General features: G+C 36.7%; 2 protein-coding genes across 6 annotated transcripts in view; both read left to right on the top strand.

Annotated features, from left to right (window-relative positions):
- Positions 1 to 555: 555 nt before the first annotated feature.
- Positions 556 to 10187, top strand: LOC132133073 (RNA-binding protein, mRNA-processing factor 2a). 2 transcript variants are annotated; one of them, XM_059545769.1, is made up of 8 exons: positions 556 to 957; positions 3932 to 4009; positions 4124 to 4162; positions 4712 to 4774; positions 5076 to 5226; positions 6473 to 6636; positions 9130 to 9199; positions 9287 to 10187. In XM_059545769.1, exons 1-7 carry the CDS (start codon positions 904 to 906, stop codon positions 9193 to 9195), a joined length of 615 nt encoding a protein of 204 aa, XP_059401752.1. In that variant the 5' UTR covers positions 556 to 903; the 3' UTR covers positions 9196 to 9199; positions 9287 to 10187. The 2 variants fall into 2 exon arrangements, with proteins under 2 accessions (XP_059401752.1, XP_059401753.1); XM_059545770.1 differs by having other exon boundaries at positions 560 to 957; positions 6473 to 6621.
- Positions 10188 to 12416: 2229 nt separating this feature from the next.
- LOC132133208 (AP-3 complex subunit beta-2-like) overlaps positions 12417 to 14449 on the top strand; it is a 33131-nt gene continuing 31098 nt past the window's right edge. For 3 of the 4 annotated variants that reach the window (XM_059545978.1, XM_059545976.1, XM_059545977.1), the window contains exon 1: positions 12418 to 12572. In XM_059545978.1, coding sequence (XP_059401961.1) covers positions 12466 to 12572 — 107 coding nt within the window. In that variant the 5' untranslated portion in view covers positions 12418 to 12465. Of the gene's footprint in view, positions 12573 to 14449 lie in introns of all 4 variants that reach the window. The other variant, XM_059545975.1, reaches the window with a different exon arrangement.

The following is a 14449-nucleotide window of genomic DNA, read 5'->3' as shown; positions in this document are numbered from 1 at the left end:
TATTTATGTTGGGAAATGAGCACTGAAATCATATTTAACGAGGTGCTGTCGTACAAAAATGTGAAAAGCACCATCCTCCAATGACGGCCGTTTAAAAACAGCCATATTCATATAGACTTTTTTTTTTTTTTGCAGTAATTATTAAAAATTCCATTATATTGTAAGTGATATTTTGATATCAGAAGCTCTCAATAGTTGCCAGTGTTTGGGTTTGGACCCCTTTTTCTGTTGGCATCAGCCAGTCAATTAAAATTATTTCCTTTTGGCTCCAGAGTGCGTAGTCACATGACATATATGTCTCAAGTGATTGGTTCAAAGCAACCAGGCTAAGGAACTCAACGCAATGAGCAAAAATGGCAGATTGGCATATTTGGCATGAATAGTAGACATTGGAAGACATTCTGTAATCATTATAGACCTCCTTGGTCTCAGACACAGCCATGCAGGGTTAGATAGAGGCAGGCATGGTTGTAGAGGAGGGGTTAGATATGGTGATGATGGTGGTAAAGTGGGCCGGGCCTCGCGCAGCTGAGTCCCATCTGAAGCTCGGGTGCGCGCATTTAACATGATTGATCCGCTAATGGGACAGAAGAGCAGACGCACAACTTCAGCTTTAAACCTACCCACGGTTCCTCTTTACTCCTTTCTTTCCATTTCAACTCAAACGAGCTTGATGTGAGCGAGGCGGGAAAAAAACTCCAAAAATCACCTCCTTTCCCTTCTGTCACCCTCACAGAGCACCTCTCACCTTTACTTTCGGATTGTGGCTTTAACTCACGACTTCACTGGGCACAAACGACACGAGATTCTTCTGCAACTTTAACGCACACCAGGGACAAAATCACCGACAGGGAAACTTTTTATTTTTATTTTTCTGGCACAAAGAAGCGTTAAAGTTACACAATGAGTCTGAAGTCAGATTCAGAGACGAACACCAGTGTTTCATTAGAGGAGGAGGTAAGAGAAATAAACTCTTTTGGTCAATATAAACTTCATTTAGTGAAGTTCAAGTCTCTGGCGGGGGATGACTGTGGAAAACCGTTCTGGCGTTTGATTTGACGTTTGAGGAAAAGCGTTTGCTGTGGAAAAGCTTGAGAGGAATGCGGAGTCTGTTGATGATTAATCTTAAAGTTGGCATTGAAATATGAGACTCACCTGATGAGAGACACACTCGTGTGACTGCATAAAGTTTAAAGGCAGATTTAACAAGCAACGGTTTCGGTGGTTGTTCTTCTGAAGTTTTTCTGTTTTTTTTTGTTTTTTTTTTTTTCTGTTTTCCTCCCGTCATTCTCAGGGTCTCGTTAAAGACGCGCAAACAGTGACGCACTGAACGTGGGTCTGCCAGAGATAATGACATAAAAAAAAAAAATTAATAATAAAAAAAATTAAACCCACTTTATTACTTTTAGAGCTTTTAAGTTGGGGCTGTCTTTTATTTAATTGAACGTGGGTCGAAAGTGTTGAAGGTTTTTTTTTTAATATATATTAAATTCCCAAACATCTTCATTTGCATAGACGCATTTTTATTTTTATTTATTTATTTTTAAAACTAACTACTTTACTTTTTTTCAGTATTTGTTTCCAGTGTTGATTTAGTCTCTGATTTCTAACGGAGGCATTATTTTAAATTAGAACTTAATTTTAATTCAAGACCCCAAAAGACTGCTACTATTTAATTGTTTAAATAAAATGCTTTTTAAATTGAGTTCTTATTATTTATGCTTTTATTATTTAGCCTTTTCATTTAATGTAGATATTTCAGCAGTTGCTGTAAAATGAGTGAAGCAGTTTCTTATTCTATCTAAAGTCTTATTTTTAGTTACATTCTATGCTCTTGAGTGCCGATGCCACCTCTGACCTCTTGTAGAGGCATTTCCTGCTGTTTAGTGTATTCTTTTACTGGCTTAAGACCTTACAAGGCAATTTGCAAATACACTCTCTGTCAGAACGCATCAGTCCTAAGCAGTTTCTTGTTAAAGTGAGTAGTTAGTGAGGGTCTTTATGTAAATGGTGTAGTTTGAGTTGGACTCTGGTTGAGTGTTTGGGTGGGAGTTGTGTCCTGTCATTGTTACTGGGCAGCACTGGGTCAGAGCGTGTGGTGTGTTCAGATTGTTCATTGTGTTCAACCTGCAGTAATTAGGACAGGGGTTTCCTCCCTCTGTGCCTCGAACCGGTCGCTGGCATCCCCGTACATGCCCTTTGTTTCGGTCCTGCGAAACCTGCATCCCATTTTTCTGACCGCAGACCAAATCAACTGTTTATTTAGGTTAAGTGGCACGTTGTCCATTATTTGTGCTTGTGGACTGTGTTTATTCCTTTTTGATTAAATTCCTGTTTGTTTGCCCTCTCAGCTGCTGGCAGCACTTGAGCACTGCACTCATGTTTCGTGTACAGGAACATTGAGGATAATCTGAAAGTTTCTGCTGGGGGCTTTTAGCCTGACAGGAGTCTGAACTCTGCGACTGCTCAGGACATGTCGGGTTTCCAGTGGCTGATATACTGGTGGAAATGTAGAAATCTAAGTGATGGACGTTTGTCCTGCTACACATTCTGATTTGCTCTTTTAGCATTATGATGACCTTGCACTCTTTTTAGGATTTTACCATGTAGTTTATATACAATGGTGTTCATTCATGGCATTGTTATATTTAAAAGAATACCATGGTGCTATCAAGCTACAGTAGATTTCATAACCCCTCCCCCCCCAAATAAAAACAATAAATCAATTATTGTATTTTGATATTTTTGTTAGTGCAGAATTAAAATCAAATAGTTAACTATATTAATAAAATATATATATTTATATTTTGCTTGATGGTCTTTTTCTCTTTTCCTTTTTTATTTTATGAATTTTTAAATTCTCTCTACGGGGGGAAAATACGGTTTAATTAACAGTCTGTAATTGAGAATGATTGGAATTAAATAATGCAGGGCTATTAAATATTATAAATGCTACTTTGCCTTTTTTTTTTTTTTTTTACTCAGACAAACCTTTTCATTGACAATCTGATCTTATGTAATCGGTGTTAAAAAGGAGAATGTTATAATAATTTTAATATGCACTTACTCTAAGGGAGAAATTGCTAGAATTCATTGAGTTCACTGATATTCTGTTTTGAAAATGTTGCAGAATTAAAGCGAAAACTCCAAACAATTTGAGAGAATTTTCTTTATTTTAATGCAATAAAAAAAGGTTTCATTTGGTTCTCTGGTAAAATGTGAGCTGGGAGAATGTGATGGGTCAGGCTGAACTGAAGTTCTTTCTCTCCCTCTCCTCTTTTCCGTAAAAGGTCATAGCACACCGTGTCCTCCAGTCTTTCTCTTCTCCCCACTAGATCTGTATAGAGTTGCTACATCTGTTTTTAAATGCTCGCTGCTTTTTGAGTAACTTTAGAATCCATATTACTTTTAATTTGTTGGATAAAATGTGGAATTCTGAGGTAAAGTGCTAGTTTCTTTTTGCTGTGTCCATACTTTATTTATTTGATCGCCATTTGCTTTCTCTCTCTGTTCACTGTAATATAATTTGATCCATCCTGTTAATTTGTCGAGTTAAACTAGGTTTACCTTCCACTCACATTGGAGCAATAATGCTGTCCGCTCCCTGCAGAGGTTTCCGCATCCATGCTCAGGGTCACACACACCTGATCACCACGCACACACTTCTGCTCACTAAACTAACACAATCTCATGATTTGATCTGAACACATTCACTCTCCAATAGCAAATTCTGCAGACAAACGGGGAGATTCTGACACGATAGGAAGGGACAGAGACGATCAAAGGTAGTTCTGAATGATTCCTATTCTTCTCCTTTTCAGGTGCACTCTTATAAGACCATACATGGCACTCCTAGGTCAGAGGTCACTGCATTTTTGCCCTCTGTCAATCGTTTGTGTGCTGATGTCATTTAGGCTTTTCCCTGTTCTAGGTACGAACGCTGTTTGTCAGCGGGCTGCCTGTTGACATCAAACCACGTGAGCTTTACCTGCTATTCAGACCCTTCAAGGTAAGAGGTGGTTGTTTTGTTAGTCCACCTTTTTCTGGATGTGGTTTTATTTTTATTTTAAGAATTGACATTGAAATTTTCCTGATTTTATAAATTTTGTCTTTTGTTAAACAGGGATATGAAGGATCTCTCATAAAGCTTACCTCAAAACAGGTAAAGTGGAAACTTATTTCCCTTCAGTGGGATTATCATTATTATTATTATCATACATCCATTATTATCCGACCACACAAATGATTTAATCTAACAATTTTAACCTTCCCAAAAACTTTCTAATTTCTAATAAACCCCAAAATCATAAATTTGTATTTCCGGACATTCCTGGGTTTGTATGTAGTTGTTTTGCCTAAATGTGTTCTGTATGTAAGAGATGGTTCAGATTTTATCACCTGTAATATGCATGTGACAACATCTTAATTTTTTTTTACATATAAAGATTTGTCACATGCAGTAACAAAGACCCTTGAACCTATATATAAAGAGAATGTATTTTTAACTGCTTTCTTTATAGGTTCAGGCTTTATCACATTTAAAAGTTTATTAACTTATTTATCTTAATTTTGAAAGTTTTTGGGGCAGGGTCAAATGTTACAATTCTTATAAGATTTGCTTTCTGCTTTTTAGTTGTTGATTGGGAAAATCTACTTTTTTTTTTTTTTTTGTCTCTCTACCTCGGTCTATCTGTTTCTTTCCATTCTCTAGCCTGTGGGGTTTGTCACGTTTGACAGCCGGTCTGGGGCTGAAGCAGCCAAGAATGCATTGAACGTAAGTAACCACTGGTCCGTCAGTAAGCTGAAGTGATGGCAGCTTTTAATCATTTATAAGACTGTCTGTGCTTTATGTCCCCCAAACTTCGCTCTTAACTCAGATGTTGCTCTCCTCTCTGAGGGGGAAGTTTCACTTTGTCTCTAAGAAATGTTCCATGATGTCATGCTTTTTCAGTGGGATGTAGGATACTTTGGGAATCAGTGCACTTGTGCTGCTGTTCTGTTTATGGACCTGCTGATTGATTTGTGCATTGTATGAAGAATAATTAGACCCAACACCCGATTTCATCTATTCTCAGGGTATCCGCTTTGACCCAGAGAGCCCTCAAACGCTGCGTCTTGAGTTTGCTAAAGCCAACACAAAGATGGCAAAGAGTAAACTGATGGCCACGCCAAACCCTTCCAACCTGCACCCAGCTCTGGGTGCGCACTTCATCGCTCGAGACCCATGTGAGTAAAACCTTGGGCTTATGCCCCGCCCACACTGCAAAACAGGAGTTCATTTACGATAAGCCACCAGTAACCGTCCATATTGCACTTGTTTTCAACTAAAAACAATACTTTATGCATTTTGGTTGTTCATTTACACTATGCTGTTTTGTGGGAAATGCAAACGTTTGAAGACCTTTGTCTCCTTGTAAACTTCATAAAATGTGAACTTGTGAAAACTCTGTGCATGTGTATTACGTGTTTATTCTGTAGCAGACACTGGTTTTTTTTTTTCCCATAAATTGCCAACTACGGGCCTGGCATGTATAATACAGCAGTTTTAGACATTTTCGTGGATCTATTTTTTTATAACGTTGTCATCTGTACACAAAACCTTAAAAACGCAAATGAAAAGGTTTTTCGATTTATAGTGCATTCTTATAAACACCCTGATGTCATTTTGAATGCTTTTATTATTCCCATTGTTTGAATATAGCTTTTGTTAATTTGAGATTTGATGTTGGTAAGATGTATGGGTGGCTGAAAATAGTATTTGCTAATGTATATAATTTAAGTCTGTCTGTTCACAAAGGATGCACTAGTTTGATTAAATACAGAAACAATGTTGTGGAATATTATTAGTTTTTGTTTGAAAATGTTTATTCCTGTGATGCAATGCTGAATTTTTAGCAGCCGTTACTCCATTCTTCAGTGTCACAGGACTTCATATTTTTGTGGAAATATTCGAAGTGTGTGTATGTTGGATGCGGTTTCATTTTGGCTGGCTTAGTTGGCGGTTAAAATGCACGTAATATTATCAATTTGATGACAGTGACCCTCAGATGAGAGGCTATTCAGTATTCCTTATTCAGTTTATTTTGTAGCTGCTTTATAGCTGAATCAAATTGGTTTATCTGATGAATTTTTGCAACATCAATATTGTTATTGAACCGAATTGAATCGACATTTGAACTTAAATAATGACCATTTTCATCTGTTTAGATGCTTATAGCTGAATTTAACTGGTTTCATAATCTATAAACTACACATTTATTGATCCGATCCAACGCTGAATTTACTTGAGCTGAATAATGACACTATGGTCTCTTTCTGCAAAATTTGGATTTGTCATATTTGAACTTTTGTATTGCGTGTTACTTTCCTGTTTATTACTGTGAAGCTGCTTTGAGACCATCTCTATTGTATAAAGTGCTATAAAACACCTAGTGTTTGGTTCCGTGTGTGACTCTCAGATGTGATTCTGTAGATGACCTGACGGGGGCAGCACTGATCCCTGCGTCTCCTGAGGCGTGGGCTCCGTATCCTCTCTACACCACTGAACTGACCCCAGGCCTGCCTCACGCCGCCTTCACGTACCCCGCCGCCGCTGCCGCCGCCGCCGCCCTGCACGCCCAGGTGAGGGACCAACCGGTGTGTCCTCCTTTTCCTTCACTCCATCACTGTCTCTCTGATTTTGTCCTATTCTAAATGTGTCCCAAGGCCAAGTTTTAAGGATTTACTAATTCGTATTTAGCATACACTATTTTAAATTGAGTTTTAATATTATTTTAATTCTGAATATTTCTGGCTATGCATGTTAATTTTTAATCTGATCATATATATATATATATATATATATATATATCATTAGCCTTCAATTCTTTTGGCTTGTAGTTCAGTCTGCTAACATTTCCCATAATGCCCCGACTCGAGCTCTGATGGAAACTGACCCTGGGCCGACATGATGCAGCTAAACCTGAGGTGTCAGGGGTCCGCTCTGAATATTACCCACAATCCCTCAGAACAACATTCCTTGGCCTGCTAGTGTTGCTAAGAGATCACATCAGAGAAAAGCTGTTTTTAATTGCATCTCAGAGGTTGGATTATAATGGACTCGTTGAGTGAATCTGTGCCCAGGGAGGTGCCGGTTAAAGTTTAGCCAAAAAAACTGTGTTCGAGCCTTTTTATGATCCATTAAAAGCAGCACATGTTAAAATTCTCCCCTGCAAACACTTTGCAGTGTAGGTTTAAACGGGTAAAAAATTAAAGTGCCTCATGCTACTCGGGCAATGCTGACATGGTTTATGGTCAATCATTCTTTGTTTACTTAAGTTTAATGAAATGTGATTGGTTTTGAAGACTCTGTGCTGACTGATCAAGTTTATTGATTGGATGGCTAGACTTTGTGGTTGTCATGGAAACCCAGTGAGAGCTAAAGGTCACGGATGAAGAGGTTTTACTTCAGTCTCTTGAGTAGTACTGTACGTTCACAGGTTCCTCAAGCCGTAAAGAGAACGGGACAAATGTAATAGTTTTTATTTTTTATTAAAGCGTTAAGATTTTATCCCAAAAAAACATTTTCCAATCATGTTCGGAAGAACTTGCTAAAGTGTAGGATGTTTTGTCAGGATCTCAAAGGGGTTGTAAAAGGTTTCATCCTCTGGGTGAGAAAGCGAGCGAGTGTGCTAATGGATCCACACGCTAACACCTTCTCTGCCCAATGTCACTCTGAGGGTCTTCAGAGAGATCAACTTGTGTGCTTAAATTGTGTGTATATACAAAGTCATTCTATATTATATAAACAGCATTGTGCACAATGTATATAAACAATCAACATTGTGTATGTATAATTTCTACTTTTTATATGGGGTGTGTGTGAAGTAATTTTAGTTGGTGGTGGTTCATTTGTATTTTATATGGTAAAATGTTTTTTTACATGTGCAGAACTATTTTTTTTTTCTTTTATTACTGGATCAAAAGTAGTTAAATATTAGACATTCAAAACCGTTTGTCACCCAAAAGAGCCATATAGCAGTCCTGCTTGATATAGCTCAAGGAAAATGGAAGTGGAATTCCTTTTGGCATGTTTACATGTAGTCGGGATGACGCAACTAAGTCTGCAGTTAAACTGCTGGAAGAACAGAGCCCTTGGCTTTCTCTTACTCCACCCTCTCCAGCACACACCTGCAGAGGAAGATCACCGCTGCAGCGAGTGAGACGACCTGCACTCTGTGTCTGTGTGCGCTGTGTCTTCAAACATCCCGACCGCTCGTAAAGAACGTGGGAAGCTCGGAGTGAGAGTTGGCAAAGGGCTGAAACGGACATGCCAGGCTGATTGTTGTGGTTCTCTTGCCCTTGGCTGGGGAAGGGAGTTAATGTAATCTTGCTGAGTTTATAGATGCACTGATAAGTTTCCAGTTCAGTCAGGGAATTCATGCTTGCATCAGGTCATTAGCACAGCTTAAACTGCTTGGTGTTGTAGAAATTCTTCTCTCTTTCTAGTTTTGTTTGTCTGTTATTGCCCTATTCATTTTAAAGGCTTTTTAACAATGTCTGAAAGGTTTCAAAGTGGTAATTAAATGGCTCTTGGCAGTTGTAGTTTTAGTTGGCTATATGGGTTTTGGGAGATTTAAATTGTTCTGAATGTTAAGCTCGTGTGTGTGTGTTTACAGAATATAAATAGTAGTATTAAGTCCTAATAGTTTAATAGAAATTTTTGTGAATATTTGAAACTGCATAATTTAAAATGCATATAATTAGGCTTTTGTGTTAATTTTTATTATAGAAGTTATTTTAAATCTATGCAAATACAATGTCGTAATGCATGGCTTTATAAGATTTATACTTCAATATTTTATTTTAAAACAATGCAAGTGTATTTTAAATAAAATATGCAAGTAACTTAATGTGTTTTTTTTAATTCTAGAATATTTTCATGTGACGTATGATTCAAAATTAAAACGTAGTAATAGTGTATATTTATCCTTTTATATAAAAAGATGCAAATAAATGGTAATGCAGTTTTGTATACATTTATCTACATGTTTTATTATATTAGTGTAAATTAAAACTTTGTTGGTTGAGGAGAAGCTTTTGAAATCTCAAACCGCTCATTGAAACTTTTCTTGTTCATCTTGTCTGTAGATGCGCTGGTACCCTTCTCCCTCTGAAAGTTCTCAGCCGGGATGGAAGTCACGCCAGTTCTGTTAAATCTGTGAGTATCGCTCTTCACTCTCTGCATGTGATCACTGTCTCTGATCATAGATGACCATAGGCTGATGGGCTGTTCTCATCTCCACAGATGCCATTCTGTACCAGACGTTGTTGTTTTTTTTTTTTTTCTCCCTCCGGTTTAAATGAAGGCCCACTGGGTGCAGCATTTAATTTAATCAGGTTTATTTAACGGACAATTTAAACATGAAGGATTGTTTTCCTGGAGGAAGTCTTCTACAAGGCACTCTGAGATGCTGAGGACTCTGACAAACCTCACGGTACCGTCTCCATTTCAAAAGCCACGCATGATGAGCCAATTGTGCAGGCGTTCAACATGTCTAGCTGCTCTGGTAGATGTATGTTTTTGAGGTCGTCGTTCTGCATGCGATAAGGCATGAGTTTTAAAATCCAGACCTTTATTTTTTTTCATCCCAGCTAACCCAGAGGTTTTTTTTTATTTTTTAAATCCAGTCTGTGTAATGGTTTTCTATTTTTAAGAACTGATGACATGCACTGGGTATTTGTTTGTGTTTGTGATCTTGACGTGAACGAGCAGATTCGAGTTCTTGTTTCCTCCAGACCTTTGTTGCATCTTCCTCTGCCCTGAAATCACCAGTCCTCTGCTATCGGTGTCTGCTTGGAGAATATTTGAACAAAAAAAGAAATGTACTAGTATTTTTGTACATTAGTGTAATGAATATTTATGCATTTGTTTTGTGCAATTAAATAAGTATATATGTAGGAGTAGTTTAGTGTTCCCTTGTATCTTTGTGTTTTAGTTGGTGGTTAATTCCGTCTATAACCTGTTTGGAGTAAATAAGTGCAATCTTGATTTTCCTTTTGTTTTTTTGCTGTTACATACTGAAGTGTCCAGACTGTGGCAGAGTTTAAACGGACTGCTAACATTGCTGTATTATATGAAGAAAAAAAAAGTAAATGCTGTTTCTTTTTCAGAATGTGAAACTGGAGAATAAAAGGGAATCTGAGGATTTTGAGTGTTTGGAGATTTTTTTTATCACTTTTCAGAAATCAACCTTTTTTTTGCCGCTGAAAACCTACTCCTAAGGTCATCAAAAAATTATCAATTTTTCAAGGGAAGAGAATTGGGTAAATGTATCATTCCTTCACTTGCTCACTACTGGATCTTCTGCAGTGAATGGGTGCTGTCAGAATGAGTCCAAACAGCTGATTAAAAACATCACAAAGTAACCCACACCACTCCAGTCCATTAGTTAATGTCTTGAAGTTAAATGCTGTGTTTGTAATGAGTTCTCTCTGCAAAATATTAATTTTGTTAAAGGCAAAAACTCTTTCCTTGTATGGATTTGACATCTTTCTGTACCTTTCATATTACTGCTGCAGATATGTTATTTTAGAGTGAATATGTGCTCTCGTTTCATGTTTTTCCTTTTAAGGCCTCATTTTCTTAGCAGCTGTTACCAGCTGAAGAACAGAACCTCTAATCACAGCACAACTGCAGATCTGGTCTGTGAGAGACCGTTTGTTTGAACAGTACTATTGTTTTCAAACTATGTCTGAAGGTCTAATGAAAGAATATCAGTGGGTAGTTCAAATCATTTGAATGGTGCTCTCAGAATACACTGTTCCAGTCAGCTTTCCCAAAAATAGTACCTTGCTAACTTCCAAGTGAGCAAGCAGAGGAAAACCCCCTTGGATGTTTAAACGAAGAAGAAACCTTACAAAGGAACCAAGACCCCGCAAGGCAAATCCTCCTCATCTGGCACATATTTGAAGATCCCAAAAGTCAGAACTTGACTTTTGTGGCTCATTGTCGGTTTTTTTTTTTTTTTTTTTTTTGTGCGTGTACTCCTGAAAAGATGTTTTCCAAATGTTTGTGTAGGATTTTAAAACATTCTTATTCAGCAAGGACTCATTAAGAGATTACAAATGTTACAAAGTAGTGTTATATAGCTCTAACTACCCATACTATACACTTCCAGGCAGGTGTCGAGTTAAACCCTGCAGGACACCGGCTGTCCAGGACTGAGTTTAGAGACCCCTGTTAATTTAACTATTTACATACAGTAGTGAATGAATCAGAAGTCTGAAACAAGCTGCAAAATAAGGCAGATAAACATATTTCTTACATGAAGTTGTATGTTGACAAAGTCTATCTATCTTTATTTCTAATCTAGGATGACTACAGCCTCTTTCAGCTGTCATTAGAGCATAAAACGTCTAATTGCATGTTGCTCTTCACTTTAAAGAAATAGCAAAAATGGCTCACTTTAAAGTATTTTAAATTAATTAACAGTGAGAAGTTTTATGTTTAGTCAGGCAGGCTGATGTCAACTTTTGGCCTGAGAACTGAAAACCGAAACACCCACAGAACAGACTCTGCCCTAAGTCACTTCTTATTGGTCTGTTGCTATGACCTTCATTGTAGAATGATCAGTCCTTGGCTCTTCATTATACGTAATAATCTGTGCAATTAATACAGGCAGTGTGAGCAAACCTCTGCCAGCAGGAGCAGCTGCATGACGGAGCGCTGCCGCCATCTGGTGGTTAGAAAGAAAACCTAACCAAATTAAACAATCCTTCTAGTAATAATACATTTTAGTATTTTATAAAATATTGCTTATTACTTGTTTCTAAATTGTGAGTATGTGCGTTTGTTTATGTATATTGTACAGAATAAATTAAAATAAAATAAAATCGAAAGCAAACCTGACAATAAATAAATACATAAATTACTTAATACACTTTAGTATTTTATATAATGCTGTTTATTGTTTCTGTATTTTTCGTGTGTGTGTTTGGGTACATTGTAGAGTACAGTAAAATAAAATTATTTAAAAATATTCATTTTATGTTCTATTTTGGAATACTTCATACTAAATTGTGGACATAAAATTAAATACAACTCAAAGTGAATTGTTGTATTTTAATCACAGTTCAAAGTGATTTCTCAAGAAATCTCTCTCACTAAAAATTAGATGCTAAATTAAATTATATTTTCGTTATCTCACAACAGTACAGATCAAATCTAATGTAAAATAAAACGTTTATATCATGTGATGTCACTACAGTATTGAGGGATAATAAAATAAAATAAAATAAAATAAAATGGGAACAGATATGAACAGGGATAAAGGTGGAGGTGCTCACGCACGCATGCGCGCTCCTCCGGCTCTGTCTGCTTCAGCACCGCGTAATTGGTCACGTGACTCAGTCTCCGCTCTCCGCCGCTCCGCATCATCATCATCAGCAGCAGCAGCACCAGCAGCAGCAGTAGCAGCAGCAGGGATGTCCGCGAGCTCCGCGTTCAGCGATGAGAAAGGCGGCTCCGCCAGCGAGCCCGAGTACGGACACGACCCGGCCAGCGGCGGCATCTTCTCCTCCGACTACAAGAGGTGAGACGCTCGGTGAACCCTCGTAACCCGGGGACGGCCCACCGGAGCCTTTACCTTACAGAAAATCTCAGACGGGGCGAGGTGCGCATGCGCGGATGAACGAATGAATTCCGTGGAAAAACAAGGACATGATAAACATCGAGAGAAACTGGCCTGAATGGAGTGTGTAGTGTACGTGTGTGATTCGCGTGTTTGTGTTTCAGCACCAGTCGGTGGACAGCGCTCAGGTCCCACATGATGACTTCTGTCCTGTTTTACACCTCACTCTGACTGTTTTAGGCGTTTATTTGGTGAAACGTTTGGTTTATGTTGTTAATATTTGTATGGCAGTGATATATCGTTGGTTTTACAGTGTAAATATAGCCATGTAATCTGTATCTCTCGCTATCCTGTAGTCTTAGCGTCGCTAGCATCACGTGACCAGCACCACTACCGTCGTCTCTGTTGAGTATAACTTTAGATCAGCATCTCAACAAACACACAATGTTGCTTATTTTGTGGGTGAACGACAGTTTTTTTTTTTAAATAACCTTAAGATAACCTGTATACAAAACGTTTTCTAGATACCATTTTAATGTTTTATTTTTATTATCAGTAGATAACCTTCCCAGAAACTTCTGGGAAACAAAAAAACTCTTAGATGTTTTTGTCCATGTTTCACATAGTTATGCTTTAGTCTGGGTTTTTAATTCACACTGCTTATATATATATATATATATATATATATATATATATATATATATATATATATATATACATATATATATATATATATATATATATATATATATATATATATATATATATATATATATATATATATATATATATATATATATATATAAATAATGCAGAGTTAGTTTTGTCCATGTTTCCCACTTTACTCTGGGATATTAATTCACACTTTTTAACTTTGGCACCACAATTGGAATAACAAAATTCCAAATGTAAAAAAAAATTTCAGTTTAGCAATCAAACTAAATTAAAATATTTATAATAATAATAATGACAAAAACATATAACAAAATCACTAAAAATAAAATTAAAATGAAAAGTGTAAATATAAAAATAAAAGCTAATTCAAAATATAAAAAATACTGTGGTAGTAAATAATACCAAAATTAGTAAAATAATTAGTGAAGTAAATTAAGTTTTTTCCCCTTCTTTTTCTGGGAAACAAAACTTACAAATGTGAAAATGTGGTTTAACACGGGGTAAATGTGACCTTAACCCAGGATTTTACATCTTTACATTGAAGCTGGCATCTTCCTCTTCCTCTTCCTCTATTCTACCTCTGTCTCTTGTGAAGATGTGATGATTCTGAAGGTTAGATCTTTAACTGAGATTGATAATCAGTGTTGGCAGACTCTTTCTCTGTCTGAGGCAGGTGCTTCAGTCTGGTGTGTGGAGAATATCAAGGTTCTGGTCTGCTTCTGCTGAGGTCATGCTCATCCTGTAGCTGATGGATTCAGTGTTCATTTGCTAATATTGTTTACTTGAAATGTCTATCATTTATCAGTTGTGTTTTTGATGCTTGTTGAATCCAGTGTTGTTATAGGTAACTAAGACTGAGATTAAATTGATAAATAATTGTTTTTGGTAATTGAAATAAATATGTAAACACGTTAAAAATGTTGCTTTGGCAACTAACTACAAATAAACTGAAGTACTAAAAGTGCTAAAACTAAAACAGAAAATGCAAATAAATAATAAATTAATGATAAATTAAATTTAAAATAAATAAAATTTAAATGAAAATGGCAAAAGCACATTAAAAAATTATTCAGTATTAATAAATAAATGCTATAATAGTATATAAACAATGCTTAAAATAAAACTGCTTGGATAAATCTGTTCTTTCACTGGGCATCATTTAT

This window comes from Carassius carassius, chromosome 50 (assembly GCF_963082965.1).
Source record: "Carassius carassius chromosome 50, fCarCar2.1, whole genome shotgun sequence".
Taxonomy (NCBI): domain Eukaryota; kingdom Metazoa; phylum Chordata; class Actinopteri; order Cypriniformes; family Cyprinidae; genus Carassius; species Carassius carassius.
This window is presented reverse-complemented; position numbering and strand designations above follow the sequence as displayed.